General features: G+C 39.4%; 1 protein-coding gene across 1 annotated transcript in view; it reads right to left on the bottom strand.

Annotated features, from left to right (window-relative positions):
- Positions 1-256: 256 nt before the first annotated feature.
- The window catches only part of MMP20 (matrix metallopeptidase 20), a 55,611-nt gene continuing 34,839 nt past the window's right edge, over positions 257-21,028 (bottom strand). The window contains exons 9-10 of the mRNA XM_077769966.1: positions 1,231-1,334; positions 257-357 (exon numbers count right to left, since the gene is read on the bottom strand). Coding sequence (XP_077626092.1) covers positions 257-357; positions 1,231-1,334 — 205 coding nt within the window. The remainder of the gene's footprint in view (positions 358-1,230; positions 1,335-21,028) is intronic.

Raw genomic sequence — 21,028 nt, 5'->3', positions numbered from 1 at the left:
AGAAGAGAGTATTGTGTTGATTCTGATTTTATGTGAAGTTGACCATCTGTAGAAATTTCCCATTTAGATTAAAATTAAGAATTCATAACCATGAAGAAATTTAGAAGCATAATTATTTTTGATGAACTTGAAACTGCCTTTAGGATTGAAGGCCACGGGAAGGATCCCTATCCTACATTCTGCGTTAGTCCTTACGGACAAGGAACCAGCTGCTTGCGCTCGCGTTCATTCCTTAGAAAACACGAGACCTTCCTGTCTAGCAGCCAATCCAGGAGCTAGATTTCAGCACACTGACCACATCTTCCTTCTCGGTATCGTACTTGTACGCTTTTGGTCCTGAAAAGAAGTAAATGTAGCCTAAAAGAGACAAAGTTGAAAATGTGGTTACTGAAGATGACTTGAAGATCCATAAATGGAAGACTTGAGGGGAACTGGGGGTTTGTCAGGTGGAGCACAGGGTCTCTGACTTGTCAGTCATCTGTCACCTTCTGCTGGGGGATGCCCTCCCAGAAATCCCCTCCCCAGTCTCTCCTTAGTGAACCACTGGCCATTCTGTAAAACTCAGCTGAAGTCCCACCGTGAAATCTCCAGTTGTGGATGCTGGATCTCATCTTTTCTTCCTCAGATCGCCCGTTGCTGTTGTGAAGATGGCCACACAACTCTATGAAATTATAAACTGTCTTGTTTTCTAGGAATCTTATCTATGTTGGATGGAGGGCCATTTCTGAGAGTAAATTAGCTATTCCACAAGAGCAGAGAACGTATCTGGAAGGGTCTTGAATTTCTGAATGGAATCCAGCTCTGTGCTATATACTCCGGAAGAGTGTGTAGACTGGTCCACAAGATTCAATCACTCTTATTCCACCCGGTTCTGTTCAATTCAACTTTTCCCGGCTACATGATAAATTTCAGGAGTTGGGTGATGGGGTGGGGAAAGGCCCTGGGCCGGGGAGGGGTTGAGAATATGTGCACTTTCATGATGAAGAAGGCAGTTTTCACTCATGGGCTTCAAAATGTATTTTTAAAACTTTCTATTTGCAAAAAGAGAACCTTGATGCAGACATTTTATACCCCTTCCAGTAATCTGGTTAGCTAAATTTATAAGGGACTCAGGTCCAAAAATAAGAACCAAGGACTCCCATTTGGAAACCTGTTTTCTGTCATTTGAAAGCAAAGCCCAGATTTCTTGTTACAGTTTCTACTAAGAAAGTTTTTGGTGGAAACACTCACCGTTTAATTCCACAGCAGCATCTATTTGGCCATTAACTCCTGAAAATTCCTCTTCAGTATTCTTTGGATAGTCTTTTTCCATTTTTCTTTTTCGTTCGTCATAGCTGGAAGAAGTGTTATTTCATAAATGATGTTAATAAGAGGTTTTCACCGACTGACGGTGACATGGTGTTACTCCGGCATATATAGTCAGGGCTGTTGTGAACTTTAAGTGCACGTCTCTCTCTCTACATCTCTGTGTCACACACACACACACACACACACACACACACACATGCTGTATCATTACTCTTCCACGTTCCTGAGATTCTAGGACCACTAATTTGGGAATCATTTGCTCTAAACAGCCTAAACAGATATATTCTTAGAATTATTATTGGAATTATTAATTAATGATTCTTAGAATTATTCTATATGTTATAGCAACACGTTCCTATAATTTAAAAAAAGACATGCTGGCTTTTGAAGGGAACTCTACACATATTTTTGGTGCTTTATTTACTGTTTCAATTATCTCCCACCCCCTCCATACATGACTCTGTGGGCTTAGATTCTCATCCAAGAATCAATTGAAAGCCCTTTCGGGGGGGGGGGCTTTTTATTCATGGGCTTCTTGCTTTGCAGCCATGGAGGAAAGATTGAACCAACAATGCAGAACAAATAAACACATATGCAAACAGTCAACAGATAAGGATCAGAAGCAAGAAATTTCCAGATAACTGAGCCTCTGCTTTTAAATCAGTTGAATTGAATTAAATAGCTTTTGTTTCCTGGAAAGATTATATGACTGAATTGTAGATTAAGTTTCTTTTTCTGGATCAGCAACCACCACGCAGTGATCACTCAGAACACTGTTGAATACATCTCTTTGTGATCTGCGTTGCCTCTTGTGAAACACACTGTGACTCCTATGAATCAGCATGACTCGTATGGTTCAGCATGTAGGCAGTTAGGCAGACTTGGTCTCAAGTGTGAGAAAGTTCCTTCTTCATCGGTTCGGAGTCCCCCAAGGGCACATTCCCAGGGTGGACACGACACCCCACCCTGCCCTGAGAGGTCAGCCAGTTTCTGCTGGTGCTTGGAGCGTGGGGCAGTTTCCTGCTGCCACAGATGACAGCCACCTCCCGAATGTGCCTGGCAGGTGGCTCTGAGTGCAGGCTGGGGACAGAGCTGTTTGGACACTGGGTGGGACTGCACACTGGGAAAGAAGTAGTCGGGCCACAGTGACAACTGGGTTGAGCTGCTTGGTTGACTATTGTAGACAGGAGTAGATGCTGAGTGTCCCAAACTCCTTTTTCAGGAGGGCCGTTAGAACCTTCCCGTGGGCCAGGGATTGAGCTCTACCAATCACTGCAGCACAGATAAAAGTGGGAAGCATTTACTGTGTTTCCACAGCATTTACTGTGTCACCAGGGCGTGGATACCATGTGCAGGGATGGGGCAGCTATTAGGAGTGACTGCAACATCTCAGGAGAGCAGTCAGGGCAAAGCTGGAGGAAAACAGGAATGGCCGAGGCACACCGGCTCCTACATTTCTTTTGTTCACTCTTCCAGGCTCTGACATCTGTAGTCCTTTATTAAAAATCATTTGCATGTTAATCTTTGTTCACTAGGCTGTGTCTTCTCGCTTCCCTGACACAGTTGTATGGAGGAACGGAAGGTTTGAAGAAGAGAGCTCTAAAGCTTAGAATATTTGGGGAGTGGGTGCAGAGGGAAAGATGAGGGGTGGGTCTGCAGATGGAGAGGGAGGCGGGGGGAGGGCCCTGCACCTGCCTTCCATCGAACTCTCTGTCAGCCCCGTGCTCAGGGAAAATGCTGGAAGGGCTTTCATGTACATACTCTCTTCTGTCTGCTCTGAATAGAGGCCTCGAAGCTGCACTTTCTAACTAGGCTGTGCCTCAGGTTTGTGCACGTTAAACAAACATTTAGGAGGGACTTTGAAAACATAATCACCATTTATATTGTTTTATGGCAAAACGTGTTCTCTGTTCGAACAAGTGACTGATGAAAGAATGCCTGCAGGGAAACCGCTTACAAGTGGGGTCTGCTTGTTAAAGACATTGGATGCTTGTTAATACAGTGGGTGTGTGTTATATTACAGTGGATGGGTGTTATATTACAGTGGGTGGGTGTTGTATTATAGTGAGTTGGTGTTGTATTACAGTAGATGGGTGTTATATTATAATTGGTGGGTGTTATATTATAGTGGATGGTTATTATATTACAGTGGATGGGTGTTATACTACAGTGAATGAATATTATATTACAGTGGATGGGTGTTATATTACAGTGGATAAATATTATATTACAGTGGATGGATGTTATTATAGTGGAGGGATATTACATTAGAGTGGATGAATATTATATTACCGTGGAGGGATATTACATTACAGTGGATGATTATTATATTACAGTGGAGGGATATTATATTACACTGGATGGGGAGGGCTGGGGAAAGGACAGAGAAAATACCTGTTGTTCTTGAGAACAGAAGAACAGTTTGAATGCAGGAATATATTTTAAAGAGAGAATAGTGATTATCAATCCAACAGGAAGATATGGAAAAAAGATCTTTCTCTCTTTATCTGTCTGCTTAGTTCACAAAGGGGGCTGGTAATACCTAAGATCTTATACATACACTATTCAGAGGATAAGGGAGGTAGTAATATACATGAAAAATGTTTCAGGAGAGATTTTAGAGACGCAATGTCTAGCTGAGAAGTTTAATTCTCAATTGCATTTATAAAAACCAAGGAAAAATCCTTGGGAAAGGTGTTAAACCACGGTTTCCCTCTCCACCCTGTGCACTGCCGGTACACTTAGCCCCTGCCCTGCTGGCCTCCTCTCTGCCTTTTGCTTCTTATCCTATGACCTCTTATCCTTTAATTGCTTTCCAAAGAGTATTACTCTTGACAAAATCTATTTCAAAGTATCAGTCTGAAACACAAATCACCATTTTGGGGTTAGCTGATGACATATAAATATTTCATTTGGATCTTTTTGATAGACATTATATAGGTGGGACATAGAGAACTGCCATAGAGTTGCCTACTTTTCATAGTACCAAGAAGGAACATTACCATCAAACCACTGAAAAGAATTGCCACTTATTTTCATGATCATTGCATAAAGAAAAGAGACTTGAACACCAAAAAGGCAGGAAGGACATAATCTCAGCATAAAAAATGGTTCTTGTCAACAATGTGTCTTTATACTGACCCGGACTATACCCCCTACATTTATAATATGGTTCTATTCCTATTTTGCTGGGGGTTGGTGGGAAGTCTGTGATCATCTGGCCCTCTGTTTATGGACAGATATTTGAGGATTTCTGTTATAGAGCAAAGAGCATACTGTGTGCAATCAGATGGCTCTGGGTGTGAGCTGATCTGTTACCTCCCGGCTCTGTGACCAGGGGAAAGCATTTGGAGCTCTGGTTTCCTTATTTGGAAAACAGTGGTCATGAGGATGAGAGCTAATTTACACACACAGACACACACACACACACACACGTGCCTGGCATAGGTAGATACCAAGAACCATTAATTGACCGGCTAGCATGGCATTGAGTAAACTTGGTGACTTGACCTGGGCCCTTAAGTCATCAAGGAGTTTAATCTTTACCTAATCTTCAAGCACATTTCATCCGGATAAGATTTTGTAGTAGAGGCAAAGGTGAGAAGAGGTGGAGAAAGGAGGACTACAGAGTGTGGAGGTAGTCCAGAGAAGGCGGCGGAGATGGGATTAGGGTTAAGAAGGTCTACTGTTATGTTTCAGATTCTACTGAGGATAAAAGAAAAGGAAGTTCTAAGACAGGATGAGGGTCACAGGTGTGGGTATTTTGACTGACGGTAAATGCATGGGGAAAAGAATGAAGAATGACTGTGTGCGGTGGATGGCAAGGACCTCTGGGTTTGAAGTCAGAGGGCATGAAATACAGCCTCAGATAGACCACTTTTTAGCAAGATGACCTGGAATTAATGATGTAGGCTTTCTGAGCTGCAATGTTTTTAACTGTTAAGTGGAGATAGGAGCATGTAATTCTCAAGGTTGTTGAGAAGCAGAGGGCAGAATGAAAGAATATGAGGAAATACTCATCATGATTCCTAACATGTAATAAGCCATCAAAAAAACCAACTGGGTGGCTCAGTTGGTTAAGCATCCAACTTCAGCTTGTGTCACAATCTCATGGTCTGTGAGTTCGAGCCCAACATCAGGCTCTGTGCTGACAGCTCAGAGCCTGGAGCCTGCTTCCGATTCTGTGTCTTCCTCTCTCTCTGCTTCTCTCCTGCTTACACACACACACACTCTCTCTCTCTCTCTCTCAAAAATAAATAGACATTAAAAATATTAGCTGAATGAGAATGTTAAGGGAAGAAATGCAGTTTTATTGTGCATCTATCATATACTGCATACCTGCTAAAATCACTATACACATTTTCTTATCTTGTTTATAAAACCTAAATACCAACTAAAAATGATTGACTAGTAACCATATTGATTTCCTCTATGGGCCTTTGTTTCATCATTTAATATCGGTTAATGGGAATAGATATTAAAGAAATCATGACTGGCAGTTAAACTTTACCAGCAGTATCCCAGTGCCATAATGGGAGGTGTTTTTTTTTCAGATACGTTATCTTACTCTCCACCTTGGGGGACTATTCCGGTAAAGTGCCTGCATGTGGTTTAATTTAATGTTTTGAATTTAGATTGGTTAGGATTCTGATGTGTCGATTATGATGTTTTCTAGCATATGTGAGTGGCAAGAACTGACTCATCCTGCCTCCTTTGAAGCACTGAATGGGAGCTCTGTCTGCTTAAGGAAAATGTGAGAAAGGAAGGCAAAAGGGGGAATTTAGTGATAAGGTATCTAAGCTCCATGTTTTCAGAAAGTTTCTTCAAGGGGACCTTTCTAGTGAGATGGAAACCTGGAATTTGAAGTTCATAATCTGCTTCTAGCTAGGAATTGATGGCTTTTGGGGAGGAAGGGGTCTTGCATAGAGTGTAGACCACTCTCTGCACTCAAGGAGGAGAATGGTCAGGAATGTGGAGAAGGGAGGAGACCACCCCACATCGGGTTAGGAAACCTGCCATTGAGGGAAAGGACCATGGGAAAATTTTGGAACAAAGATACTGTAACAATGTGGAAAAATATTGACGGCCTCCATTACCACCTGATTGTATGATGACATGCAAATTTGTATTGACAGCCTGAATTCTCTGACTTCAAGACCCGCATAGAGAATGGTCTTCTGGACATTTCCATTCTTGGGTTTCACCAACATGCCTACTCAACATGTACAAAATGGAACTCCTGTTTATAACTTTATTTCAGCTTTACTTAATTGTATCCTTTCCCCCATTGAATGGCCTAAGGATCTTTGCCAGAAATCAGCTGACCATAGATATATGGGTTTATTTCTGGACTGTCAATTTTATTCCATTGATCTTTATGCCTATCTTCATGTTCCTATCACACTGTCTTGACTCCTGTTGCTTTGCAGCTAAGTTTTGAAGTTAGGAAGTCTGAGTTCTCCAACTTTGTTCTTCTTTTTCAAGATATTTTGGTTTTCCTGGGTCCTGTGAGTTTCCATATGAATTTTAAGATCAGCTTGTCCATTTCTACAAAGAAACTAGTAGTATTCTGATAGGGATCGTGTTGAGTCCTGTAGATCAATTTGGGTAGTATTGTCATTTAAAAAATATTAAGGCTTCCAATCCATGAACATGAGATACCTTTCCATTTAGACCTCTTGTTTACTTTCTTTCAACAGTGTTTTGTATTTTTCAGGCTATAAGTTTTACAGTTCTTCTATTAAACTGCTTTCTAAATATTATTTTTCTTTTTGGTACTATTTAAATGGAATTGTTTTCTTGCCTTCATTTTTGGATTATTCATTGAAGGGTAGAGAAATACAATTGATTTTTACAAAAATGAACTCACATTCTGCAAATGTGCTGTATTTACTTATTAGTTCTACCAGTTTGTTTGTTTTTTTTGAGAATTCCTTAGGCTTTTCTATTAAAAAGTTCATGAGATATAGTTTTACTTTTATTCCAGCCAGAATGTCTTTATTTTATTCATTCTTGCTTAATTGCCCTGCCTAGAGCCTCCATTACAATGTTGAATAGGAGTGGTGATAGTGAAATTTTTTGTCTTGTTTCTCATCTTAGGGGGAAAGCGTCAAAGCTTTCACCACTGAGTATGAGATCAGCTGTGGGTTTTCATAGATGCCTTTTATCAGATTGAGAAAGTGTCCACTTGTTCTTTGTTTAGTAGTTTTCATTTTGGGTTTTGTCAAATGCTTTTTCTGCATTTATTGAGATGATCACATGGCATTTGTTTCTTAACCCATCAATAAGGTGTATTACATTAATTGATTTTCAGAAGTTAAAACAACCTAGTATGCCTGGGAAAAACCCCACTTGATCATGGTGTGTAATTCTTTTTATATGCTGCTGGATTTGGTTTGCTAATATTTTTAGATTATTTTTGCATGCATATTCACAAAAGATATTGTTCTAAAGTTTTATTTTCTTGTGATGCCTTGGTCTGGTTTTGGTATCAGGTTAGTGCTGCTCTCTTATAATGAGTTGGGAAATGGCCCTTACTCTTCTATTTTTTAGAGGATTTTGTGAAAAATTGGCATTAATTCCTCTTTAAATGTTTTGGTATATTTCATTACTGAAGCATGTAGCCCTGGGTGTTTCTTCATGGATAATGTTTTGGTTATGAATTAAATCTCTTCACTTGTTATAGGTTGATTCAGGCTATTTCTTCTTGACTCAGCTTCATTATTTTATATTTCTAGGAACTTGTCCATTTCAGCCCATTTATCAAATTTATTGGCAGCCCATTTATCAAATTTATTGGCATATAGTTATTCATAGCACTCCTTTATAATCCATTTAATTTCTATAATGTTGGTAGTAATGTTCCCCTTTTCATTTCTGAATTTAGTAATATGAGTCTTTTCTTTTTCTTTTAAGTTTATTTTGAGAGAGAGAGAGAGAATGGGCATGTTCAGGTGGGGGAGGGACAGAGAGAGAGAGGGAGAGAGAAAGAGAATCCCAAGCAGGCTGTCAGCGTAGAGCCCAACGTGGGGCTTGTTCCCCTGAGCCGAAATCAGATCACGACCTGAGCTGAAATCAACAGTCAGATGCTCAACTGACTGAGCCACCCAGGCACCCTAAGTCTTCTTTTTTTAATTAGGGCAATCTCATGAAAAATCTATCTATTTTGTTGATGTTTACAAAGAACCAAATTAAGTTTTGTTGATTTTTCTCAAATTGCTTATGTATTCTCTACTTCATTTATTTCCACCATGATCTTCATTATTTCCTTCTTTCTGCTGGCTTTAGGTTTCATTTGTACCTTTTACCCAGTGTCTTAGGTGAAAGTTTAGGTTACTAACCTGAGGGTTTTCTGTTTTAAAGGGCATTTAGAGCTATGCATTTCCCTTTGGGTACTGCTATCACTGAATCCATATGTACTTGAATGCTGTGGGGTTTTTTTTTTTTTCATTCTTCTTTAAATATTTTCTAATTTCTCTTGTGATTTCCTCTTTGACACACCAGTTGTTTTAGAGTATGTTTATTTTCACATATTTGTAAATTATCCAGTTTTCCTTCTGATCGTGATTTCTAGTCTTTGTTTCATTATGACCAGAAAAGACCTTTGGTATGATTCAGTTGACAGGTGTGTGGTGTCCTAACATGTCACCAATCCTGGGCAATAAGCACCTGAGAAGAATGTGCATTCTGCTCGCATCAAGTGTTCCAAAGAGAGGCATTAGGGCTCATGGTGCTTCTTGTGGCTTCTGTGCCTTATAGATCTTGCTGTTCTGCTTGCTCTGCTCACTACTAAAGTATTGAAAGCTCCAACTACTCTTATTTAGTTGTTTCCTCCCTTCATTTTTGTCAGGTTTTCTTTTGTTGTTATGTTTGTTTGTTTGTTTGTTTGTTTGGCTTCCTGCATTTCGGGGGTCTGTTGTTGGGTTGTTTTGTCTTCTTGGTAGATTGACCCTTTTATCACTAAAAAATGTCCCTCTGAATCCCTAGTAATACTTTTTATTGTAAAGTCTTTGCCTGTTATTAGCATGGCCACTCTGGCTTTCTTATGATTGCTGTTTGGATGATAGATATTTCCCCACCCTTTTAATTTCAATCTATTTGTATCTTTGAATATGAAGTGTATCTCCTGTGTAACAGCATAGACTTGGGTCTTGGTTGTTTTTGTTTTTATCCAGTCTAATAATCTCTGTCATTTGATTATATTGTTTAACCCATTCACATTTAATATTATTGCTATAATTGGATCTGAATCCACTGGTTTAGTTTGTTTTCTACATGTCTCATGTCTTTTTGGTTCCTTTTTTTCCTCCTTAATGCTTTCTTTTGCATTAGTGAAGGTTTTCCAATGTACCATTTTTACTTCTTCCATTACTTTTTCACTACATTTAAAAAGTTATTTCCTTAGTGGTTGCTATAGAGCATATCATATGTACCTTAATTTACCATAAACTGTTAGATTTATACTAAATTCCACTGAGATTCAGAAACATTATTCCTAAAAAATCCATTCCTTGCTCTCCCTTTTGGTGTTGTTATACTTATTACTTCTGTATATGTTATAAACCCCTCAAATATGTTGTTCTAATTACTATTTTATACAATTTAATGTCTTCTTAAGAAGCTGAAAGAAGAGAAAGTATATATTTACAGTTTTTGATTTATTAACCTTATTTATCATTTCTGCTTCCTTTTGTCGTTCCTGTGAATTTGCGTTACCATTTGATATCATTTCCCCAGCTTAATACAATTTTCCTCACACCCACTTCTTTTGTGTTGTTGTTGACAAATATGTTTCTGAATGTTATAGGCCCAAGAATACACCTTTATACATATAAATAATAAACATATATATGTGCAGTTTTAAACAGTTAATTTTAAAACCAGAGGCACCCGGGTGGTGGCTCAGACAGTTAAGCATCTGACTTTGGCTCAGGTCATGATCTTCCAGTTTGTGAGTTTGAGCCCCATGTCAGGCTCTGTGCTGACAGCTCAGAGACTGGAGCCTGCTTCAGATTCTGTGTCTACCTCTCTCTTTGTCCCTCCCCTGCTCACTCTCTATCTCTCCCTCTCTTTCAAAAATAAGCAAACATTAAAAAAAAATCAGTTAAGAGAAGGAAAGGGAGGAAATATACCTTTATACTATCTATCTATCATAATTACGGGATTGCATTTACTGGTGACCTTTGTTATTTTAATGTGGATTCAAATTACCATCCAGGGTTGCTTGCCTTCAGCCTGAAAAACTTGCTCTAATATTTCTCCTCAAGTGGATGTGCTAGCAACACATTCTCCCAGTTTGGAATGTCTCATTTGGTTTCCGTTTTTCAGATAGTTTAGCTAAATGTAGGATTCTTGGTTGAGAGTTTTTTCCTTTGAGTGCTTTGCAGATGTTTCCCATCACGTTCTGGCCTGCTTGGTTTAGCCAACTTTCCATGTTATCTGCCTCTTTTCCAGTCACACTGCTGCCAGAGTGAGATTTTTACACTATGAATCTTACTGGGTTACTCCCTTATTCAGGGTACTTAAATATGTCCTTCTTTTCTATAAATTCATGCTGGTCTCCCTGGAAAGGTGCAGCCCCCTGTCATCTACACCTTCTTCTCCTTGGGCCCCACCTCTCATTCTGGCTCCCTTGTGACCCTACGGAGCTGCCTGAGGTTGTCCCCAGATGCACAGGCTGTTTTCTGTCATCAGTGCCTCTGCTTCAACTGCCATCCCTGCTTGGAAGCCACACATCCTCTTACTTACCCCCTGGGAAACTCCTACTTTCTTCTCAAGCTCAAGTGCAGTCATCAGGTCCTCTAAGAGTTCCTTCTTCGACACCTTTACTAGAGTTGGCCATTTCCTATTTGTTTTAGCCCAATTATCCCCATCTAGTCTTCTACAGGGGTACCTGTGGCACTTGGAATGCTCTTAAATCTATACATTTACTCTCAACGGGGCACCTTGCTGAGAGCGTGTGTAGTGCCTCATACGAACTGGGCATTTATTATAGGACAGGCATTCACATCCTTCTCACTTACGCCCACAGCCCTGCAAAGCAGATACTATTGCTGCCTCCCTTTTGAAGATGATGAAATCAAAACAGAAAGGCAGTCCCTGTTGCCTGAGGACTGCTGAAGTGAACAATCTCTTACTCCTGCCTGCACTCTTGGACAGCAAACTCTGAGCTCTTTCTTGAATGTCAAGGTCGTAACACAAAGCCTGGTGCACAAACATGCCCAATGTGTGTAGATTGGAATGGTAGTTGGGTAATGCCACTTTAAAAACGTAAGATTAAAAAGCAAGATTCTCAACTCTACCTATCTTTTTTATTTTTATTACTTATTTCTCTATGGTGACTTAAGTATGCTGGGAGCATCGTGAAGGGGAGAATGTGTCCTACTTTGCATCAATCATGCCTCCAGTCTATCTGCATAGACGCTAGGCATGGAAAGGGGTGGGGCCTGTAGATTTGCACATCACTGTACACAAAATTCAGAAAACACTGACTGCCTCAGAGAATGATGGAGTTGAGGGAACCCCCAGTCTCCAGGAACTTCTTGGTGTGGCCACTGCTCTGCTGTTGGTAAGCAAGAGAGAACATCCACAGGGAGAGATTAGCCAAAGGTAATGGAAATAATGTAAAGAAAGAAAAACCAGCTGGACCATTAGGGGCTGCCAGGAAGAGGAAAGGAAGGAGTAAAAGCAAATGGAGGTATGAGGAAGAAGCCCTGGTTGTTAAGTGTAAGCAACATATCATATAGCTTGGGGTGGTGGTAGCACAGTGGTGGCACATACTGTGGCATGAGCATGGCGGTGGGGCACACAGTGGCACTGGCCTGATAGAGCTCCCTTTTAGATTTCAATTTGTACTTCTCTGTGTCTGCTCCTCTGTGAATTACTACTACACTGACATGTGAGTTCTTACTTTTAGATTAGAGTCTAAACCAACCTGGCCCCAAGCCAACCCTCAATCCTCAGTGGGGGAAGTTCTTCCATAGTTGTCTCATGGCACATCAGTCACTAAAACTGGCCCCGGCCCTCGGAGTTCACGGAAAATCTCCCTGATGACAAGCATATCCAGAGACTTCTCTTCTCTTCGCACATCATTTCTGTCACAGACTGAACCAGCAAGAGGACCGAAGAACCTGATGAACGACTAAAGGAAATAAGTCCTAACATGCTGTCAACCAAATATTTGGTCTATAACTTGAGGCCATGGCCTTCTGTGTTTTTGAGTATGGCCATGTGCTTTACTGATAGAACATTTGTCTTCTTTGGTCTTTCCTCCCTTTCCCGTTTATTTATTTACCTTTTAAAAGTTTATTTATTTATTTTGATAGAGATAGGCAGAGGGAGGGAGAGAGAATCCCAAGCAGGCTCCACACTGATGTGGGGCCTCAAACCTACAAACCATGAGATCATGACCTGAGCCAAAGTCAAGAGTCAGAGGCTTAACTGGCTGAGCCGCCTAGCTGTCCCTCCTCCCTTTCCTGTTTGGAATAAGATGTAGTGACCGAGGCTTCCTTGAGTCTTGGGGCAACCATGAGAGTGGTGTCTACATGTTAACAGTGGAGCAAAATGTTAGAAGGAACTTGGGTCTCTAGTGAGCATGGACTCACCTTGTGAGCTCTAAGTCTGTTAAACTCCTGGAGCATTACATACATGAGAAAAGCAGACCTTTATGTGTTTCGACTATGCTTCCTTTTGAGTGTCTTTTACTAGCAGCTGAACATAATTTCTAACCAATACATGGCTTCACATGACAATAAGATGTCATACCTGTGCGGCTCTGCTAAACCAGGGGTACAGAGTTTAGGGTAGGGGAATTAGTGCAATGGCTAACAATAGCCTTTGTTGAACTTCTGAGCTGTAGGCCAAGGTTGTTTGTCTTATTCCTTGGTGCATAAACCAGGTGTGTTGGAGTATGTGAAGTAGAAAACTCTCATTGGTGAAAGGATTGCCTGCGCTTTGCCAAAAGTAGGAATTTCGATGCAGTGTTAGGGCCCTTCAGTCTTTAAAAAGGAACTTCCCTGTGACCAGCTCTCTGATTGGATTGCTGCTCAGAGAACTGTTGAGGTTTCAACAATCATTTGTTAATTATCACAACTTTTTAAGCATTTGTTAGGTACCGTGTAAGTTCCTACAGTTACCAAGCAGTTACTCTATTTGAGCACCTACTATGTGCCAGGCTTGGTCTAGGTGTCTACATGTGTTATTCACTTAATATTCTAAATAACCTCGGAAGGGTAATTTTATTGTATTATTATTATTATTATTAATGTTTTTAAAAATTTATTTCTAGGAGAGAGAGAGAGAGAGACAGCGTGAGCAGGGGAGGGTCAGAGAGAGAGGGAGTCACAGACTGAAACAGGCTCCAGGCTCTGAGCTGGCAGTCAGCACAGAGCCCGACGCGGGGCTCGAACCCACAAACCGCGAGATCATGACCTAAGCGAAAGTCGGACGCTTAACCAACTAAGCCAGCCAGGCGCCCCTTATTATTTTTATCTGTATATTTATTTTGTGAGAGAGGAGAGACGGCAAGCAGGGGAGGGGCAAAAAGAGAATCCCAACCGGACTCTGTCCTGTCAGTGCAGAGCCCAATGTGGGACTTGATCTCATGGTTTGTGACCTGAGACAAAATCAAGAGTCAGATGCTTAACCCAGGAGCCCCAAACAGGAAAGTTAATTTTATAAGTGCCTACTGTGTTTTCCTTCCCATAATATAAAAATGGGCCTTTGACATTTGAGTTAAGACCAACATTTTAATGAATCTGTTTTATACAGATTACTAAGACTTTTCCTTAATAGACACTCACATATGCCTAGTTGGAAAGGTGCATTGTGCTTTCCTCTGGGGGGAATCGGGCATCATTATAATCAGAGACACTCTGCCAATCTTACATTTGCAGAGAATTAAAAACCTCTCACCAAGCCTCTTGTATTAGCTATAAAGCCTCAATTCCGCCTGGCTGGAGGTGTGTGCTTTGCTGGTAGATGGTAGATTAGTTCAAAGACTAGGGAATGAATGGAGAATTGAAATAATGGGAGAGTGGATAATCCCCCTAGTGAGATTCAGGCTGTGAGCAATCTTTGAGAAATTAACTGAATAATCATAGCATAAATGCCCTCACACTCCCACACACATGCTTATACATGCATTTCCAATCTCATTCTCTGAAAATCGACAATGGGCATTGTCGATTCCTTCTCAATACCTATCTTCCTGTATGTCAGCACTGTGATTATAGCCACTTTATCTTAATAAAGACCTGGGGGAACCTGCCCAGCAGATATTAGGGGTTTAATAAATGAATTACTATCAGGATTTCAGAAAGGAAGTTCTGAAAGAAAAATAGCTGGCTTTGTGGTTCAGTCACTGGACTGGAAGTGACAGGTCAGGATGCCATATGATGCTCTGAGTAATGATACTGGGGCTCTCAGTGGCCCAGAGTCAGCAGGTCTACATCTGTTTGGCATTTATTTCTATAAAATAAAATTTCATTTCCACAAACCCGATCTGTTGTCCAGTTATAACTTTTGTGGCTGCAATTTGGAGAAGCTATCAGTCAGGTGGAAGAAAAACATAAAAACTTATTTATAAAATTCCTTTACACCATAGAAGTGGTTATTAATAATAGGTGATATGCCAGCACAGCTATTATTCAGAATAGAAGGAGAGTTGAAGAGTTTCCCAGTCAAATAAAACTAAAGGAGTTCATGACCACTAAGCCAGCCCTGCAAGAAATATTAAGGGGGATCCTTTGAATGGATAGGAGAGACAGAAGTGATGGTATAAATGCAAGAAACACAAAAGCAGTAAAAACAAATATTTCTGTAAAAAAATCAGTCAGGGAACTCACAAAGAAAGAATAGAAAATACAGCAACAAATGTGTAAACCATGTGGAAGAGAGGAGAAAATAATGGGTTCAAAGTTAAGTGACCATCAACCTAATACAGACAGCATGCTACTTGCAGAGGACATTATATACAAGCCTGATAGTAACCACAGATCCACAGGACATTATACACAAACCTAATAGTAAGCACACATCAAAAGTCACTAATAAGCATGTAAGAATAAAGAGAAAGAAACTGAAATACATTGTTAAAGAAAATCAGCAAAACATGAAAGTGACAAAGACAAGAAAGGATCAGAGAAAAGCTCCAGAAACAATCACAGTGGCAATAAATACATATTTATCAATAATTACTTTGATTATAAAAGGACTAAATGCTCCAATCAAAAGATATAGGTATCAGAATAGATTTTTTAAAAAACCGCAAAAACAAAAACAAGACCAATTTGCCTACAAGAAATTCATTTTAGTCCTAAAGACACCTGTGGATTGAAAGTGAGAGTATGGAGGGGCGCCTGGGTGGCTTAGTCGGTTAAGCGTCCGACTTTCGCTTAGGTCATGATCTCGCGGTTCATGGGTTCGAGCCCCGCGTCGGGCTCTGTGCTGACTTCCAGCTCAGAGCCTGAAGCCTGTTTCAGTCTGTGACTCCCTCTCTCTCTGACCCTCCCCTGCTCACTCTGTCTCTCTCTCTCTCTCCTAGAAATAAATAAAACATTAAAAAAAAAAACTGTTGAAAGTGAGAGTATGGAGAATCATCTATCATGCTAACGGATGCCAAACAAAGCCAGGCTCATAGTACTAACATCAGACAAATTATACTTTAAAACAAGAGCCAGAACAAGAAATGAAGAAGGACATTATATCATTATTAAGGGATCTATCCAACAAGAAGATCTAACAATTACAAATACTTATGCCCCCAACGGAGAGACACCCAAGTATGTAAAACAACAACAGACATAAAGAAACTCCTTGATAATAACACCATTATAGTAGGGGACTTTAACACCCCACTTACACCAATGGACAGATCATCTAAACAGAAAACCAGTCAGGAAATAATAGCTTTGGATGATATACTGGACCAGATGGGCTTAACTGATATATTCAGAACACTCCATCCTAAAAGAGCAGAATAGAGATTCTTTTCGGGTGCACATGGAACATTCTCCAGAATAGATCACATATTAAGCCACAAAACAGGCCACAACAAATACAAGAAGATTTAAGTCATGTCATGTACCTTTCTGACAACACTGCTATGAAACTAGAAGTCAATCACAAGAAAAAATTTAGAAAGACCACAAATATATGGAGGTTAAATAACATACTACTAAGCAATGAATGAGTCATCCAGGGAATCAAAAGAAGAAATAAAAAAAAAATACATGGAAACAAATGAAAATAAAAACACAATGGTCCAAAACCTTCGGGATGCAGCAAAAGTGAGAGGGTAGTTTACAGGTCTATCTCAAGAAGCAAGAAAGATCTCAAATACACAATCTAATCTAACACCTAAAGGAGCTAGGAAAAGAACAATAAATAAAACCTAAAACCAGTAGAAGGAAGGAAATAATATAAATTAGAGCATAAATAAATGATACAGAGACTATAAAAAAAAACCCAATAGAACAGATTAATGAAACCAGGAGCTGGTTCTTTGAAAATATTAATAAAATTGATATATCTCTAGCCACACTTATTGAGAGGGACAGAAAGAGACAGAGACAGAGGAGAGAGAGAGAGAGAGAGAGAGAAAGGACCTAAATAAAATACAAACAATTATGAGAATACTATGAAAAGCTATATGCCAACAAATCGGACAACCTGGAAGAAATGGATATATTCCTAGAAACATACGAAACTGAAACAGAAAGAAATAGAAAAACTGAAAAAACCAGTAAGCAGTGAAGAAATTGAATCAATAATCAAAACAGTCTCAACAAATTTAAGTCCAGAATCAGACGGATTCACAGGCAAATTCTACCAAACATTTAGAGAACAGTTAATACCTATTCTTCTCAAACTGTTACAAAAAAAAAAAAAAAAAAGGAAGGAAGGAAGGAAAACTTCCAAATTCATTCTATGAGGCTAGCATTACCCTGACACCAAAACCAGACAAAGACCCCACTAAAAAAGAGAACTATAGCCCAATATCCCTGATGACCATGGATGTAAAAGTTCCCAACAAGATAATAAGAAATTAAATCCAATAATACATTTAAAAAATCATTCACCACGATCAAATGGGATTTATTCCTGAGTTGCAAGAGTGGTTCAATATTTACATATCAATGTGATATATCATAATAAAAGACAATAAAAGAAAGGATAAGAACAGTATGATCATTTCAAAAGATGCAGAAAAAGCATCTGACAAAGCACAACATTCATTCATGATAAAAACCCTCCACAAAGTAGGTATAGAGGGAACAGACCTCAGCATAATAAAGGAAATATACAAAAAACCCACAGCTAATATCATCCTCAATGGGGAAAAAATAAGAGCTTCCCCTCTACAGTCAAGAAGATAGATGGGATGTTTGGGTGGCTCAGTTGGTTAAACGTCTGACTTCAGCTCAGGTCATCATCTTATGGTTTGTGAGTTCAAGTCCTGTGTTGGGCTCTGTGCTGACTGCTCAGAACCTCGTCTGCTTCTGATTCTGTGTCTCCCACTCTCTATCTGCCCTTCTCCCACTTGTATGTACTCACTCATTATTTCTCAGAAATAATAAATGAATAAACTTAAAAAAAGATAGGGATGCCCACTGTCACCACTGTTATTTAACATAGTACTGGAAGTCCTAGCCACAGCAACTGATCAATAAAAAGAATTAAAAGGCATTCAGATAGGCACAGAAGAAGTAAAACATTCACTATTTGCAGATAATATATATGATACTCTATATAGTAAGTCTATATGACCTAAATGTGAGACAGGAAACCGTCAAAATCCTAGAGGAGAACAAGGCAGCAACCTCTTTGGCTTAGGCTGCAGCAACTTCTTACTTGACATGTTTTCAGAGACAAGGGAAACAAAAAATGAAATATTGGGACCTCATCAAGATAAAAACTCCTGCATTGCAAAGGAAACAATCAACAAAACTAAAAGACAATTGATGAAATGGGAAAAGATATTTGCAAATGACATATCAGATAAAGGGTAGTATCCAAAATCTATAAACAACTTACCAAACTCAACACCTGAAAAACAAATAATCCAGTGAATAAATGGGCAAAAGACAAGAATAGATACTTTTCCAAAGAAGACATCCAGATGGCTAGCAGACACATGAAAAGATGCTCAACATCATTCACCATCAATTAAATACAAATCAAAACCACAATGAGATACCACCTCACACCTATCAGAATGGCTAACGTTAACAACTCTGGAAACAACAGATGTTGGTGAATATGTGGAGAAAGGGAAACACTTTTGCACTGTTGGTGGGAATGCAAAGTGGTCTAGTCACTGTGGAAAGGAGGTTTCCCCCCAAAATTAATAGAACTACCCTATGACCCAGCAATTGCATTATGAGGAATTTATCTAAAAGATACAAAAATGCTAACATGAAGGGCCACATACATTCCAATGTTTACAGCAGTGCTTTCAACAATAGCCAAATTCTGGAAAGAGCCCAAATGTCCATTGACTGGTGAATGGATAAAGAAGATTATATATATGTATATACACACACATACACACACACAGTGGACTACTACTTAGTGATAAAAAAAATAATGAAATATGGCCATTTGCAACAATGTGAATGCAACTAGAGTGTGCCAGGCTAAGTAAAATCAGTCAGTCAGAGAAAGATAAATATCATATGATTTTACTCATATGTGGAATTTGAGAAATCCAACAGAGGAACATAGGGTAGGGGAAGGAAAAATAAGATAAAAATAGAGAGGGAGGAAAACCATAAGAAGCTCTTAAATACAGAGAACAAATTGAGTGTTGATGGAGGGAGGTGGGTGGGGAGATGGGTTAGATGAGTGACGGGCATTAAGGAGGACACTTGTCAGGATGAGCACTGGGTGTTGTATGTAAGTGATGAATCATCGAGTTCTACTCCTGAAGCCAAGACTACACTGTGTATCAACTAACTTGAATTTAAATTTGAAAAAAAAAGAAAAAGAAAAAGAAAATCTGAAAGACTACACCAAAAATCTACTAGAATTGATAAATGATTCAGAAAAGTAGCAGGATATAAAATCAACAGTAATCTGTTGCATTTCTATACACTCATCATGAAGTTGCAGAAAGAGAAATTAAGGCATCATTCCCATTTACAATTGCATCCAAAACAATAAGATACCTACGAAGAAACTTCCCCCAAAAAGTGAAATACTTGTCCTCTGAAAACTATAAAACATTGATGAAAGAAACTAAAGAGGCCATAAAGAAATGGAAAGACATTCCATGGTCATGGATTGGAAGAACAAATATTGTTAAAATGTCTTTACTACCCAAAGCTATCTACTCATTTAATACAATCCCTATCCAAATACCAACAGCATTTTTTATGGAGCTATAACAAATAATCCTAAAATTTCTATGCAACAACAAAGATCCTGCATAGCCAAAGCAACCTTGCCAAAAAATAAAGCAAAACTAGAGGCATCATAATTCTGGCCTTCAAACTATATTACAAAGCTAAAGTCATCAGGACAGTATGGTACTGGCACAAAAAAACAGACACACAGAACAATAGAACAGAATAGAAAACACAGAAATGAACCCACAGCTATATGGTCAATTAATCTTCAACAAAGCAGAAAAGAATATCTAATGGAGGGGTGCCTGGGTGCTCAGTCGGTTAAGCATCCGACTTCTGCTCAGGTCATGATCTCACGGTTTGTGGGTTTGAGCCCCACGTCGGGCTCTGTGCTGACAGCTAGCTCAGAGCCTAGAGCCTGCTTTGGATTCTGTGTCTCCCTCTCTCTCTGACCCTTCCCTGCTCATGCTCTCTCTCTCAGAAATAAATAAGACATTTTAAAAAAATTTTTAAAAAGAACATCTCATGGAATAAAGTCTCTTCAACAAATGGTATTGGGAAAACTGGACAGCAATGTGAAGAAGAATGAATCTGGACCACTTTCTTACACCACACACAAAAATAAATATGAAATGGATGAAACACCTAAGTGTAAGAGAAGAAACCACGAAAATACTAGAGGAGAACACATGCAGTAACTTCTCTGACCTCTACTGTAGCAACGTCTTATTAAACATGTTGCCAAAGGCAAAGGGAACAAAAGAAAAATGAACTATTGCAACCTCATCAAGATAAAAGCCTTCTGCACAGTGAAGGAAACAATCAACAAAACTAAAAGGTAATGTACGGAATGGGAGAAGATAGTTGCCAATACATATCTGATAAAAGGTTAGTCTCCAAAATCTATAAATAACTTATAAAACTCAATACCCAAAAAACAGATAATCCAAATAAAAATGGACAGAAGACTTGAATAGGTACTTTTTTTTCCAAAAAGATACACAGATGGCCAACAGGCACATGAAAAGCTCAACATCACTGATCATCAGAGAAATCTAAGTCAAAACTGCAATGAGATACCACCTCACATCTCTCCAAATGGCTAAAATTAACAACTGGGGAAACAACGGGTGTTGGTGAGGATGTGGATAAACGGGAACCCTTTTGCACTGTTGGTGGGAATGCAAACTGGTGGAGCCACTCTGGAAAAACGGTAATAGAACTACCCTATGATCCAGCACTGCACTACTAGGTATTTATCCAAAAGGTACAAAAATACTGATTTGAAGGATATAGGCCCTAGCCCCACCGTGTCTCTAGCAGCATTATCAACAACAACCAAACTACAGAGAGAGCCCTTATGTCTGCTGACT

Source organism: Crocuta crocuta, unplaced genomic scaffold (assembly GCF_008692635.1).
Source record: "Crocuta crocuta isolate KB4526 unplaced genomic scaffold, BGI_CrCroc_1.0 scaffold80, whole genome shotgun sequence".
Classification (NCBI taxonomy): Eukaryota; Metazoa; Chordata; class Mammalia; order Carnivora; family Hyaenidae; genus Crocuta; species Crocuta crocuta.
Note: the sequence above shows the minus strand (reverse complement) of the source record. Positions and strands in the feature narration are given on the sequence as shown.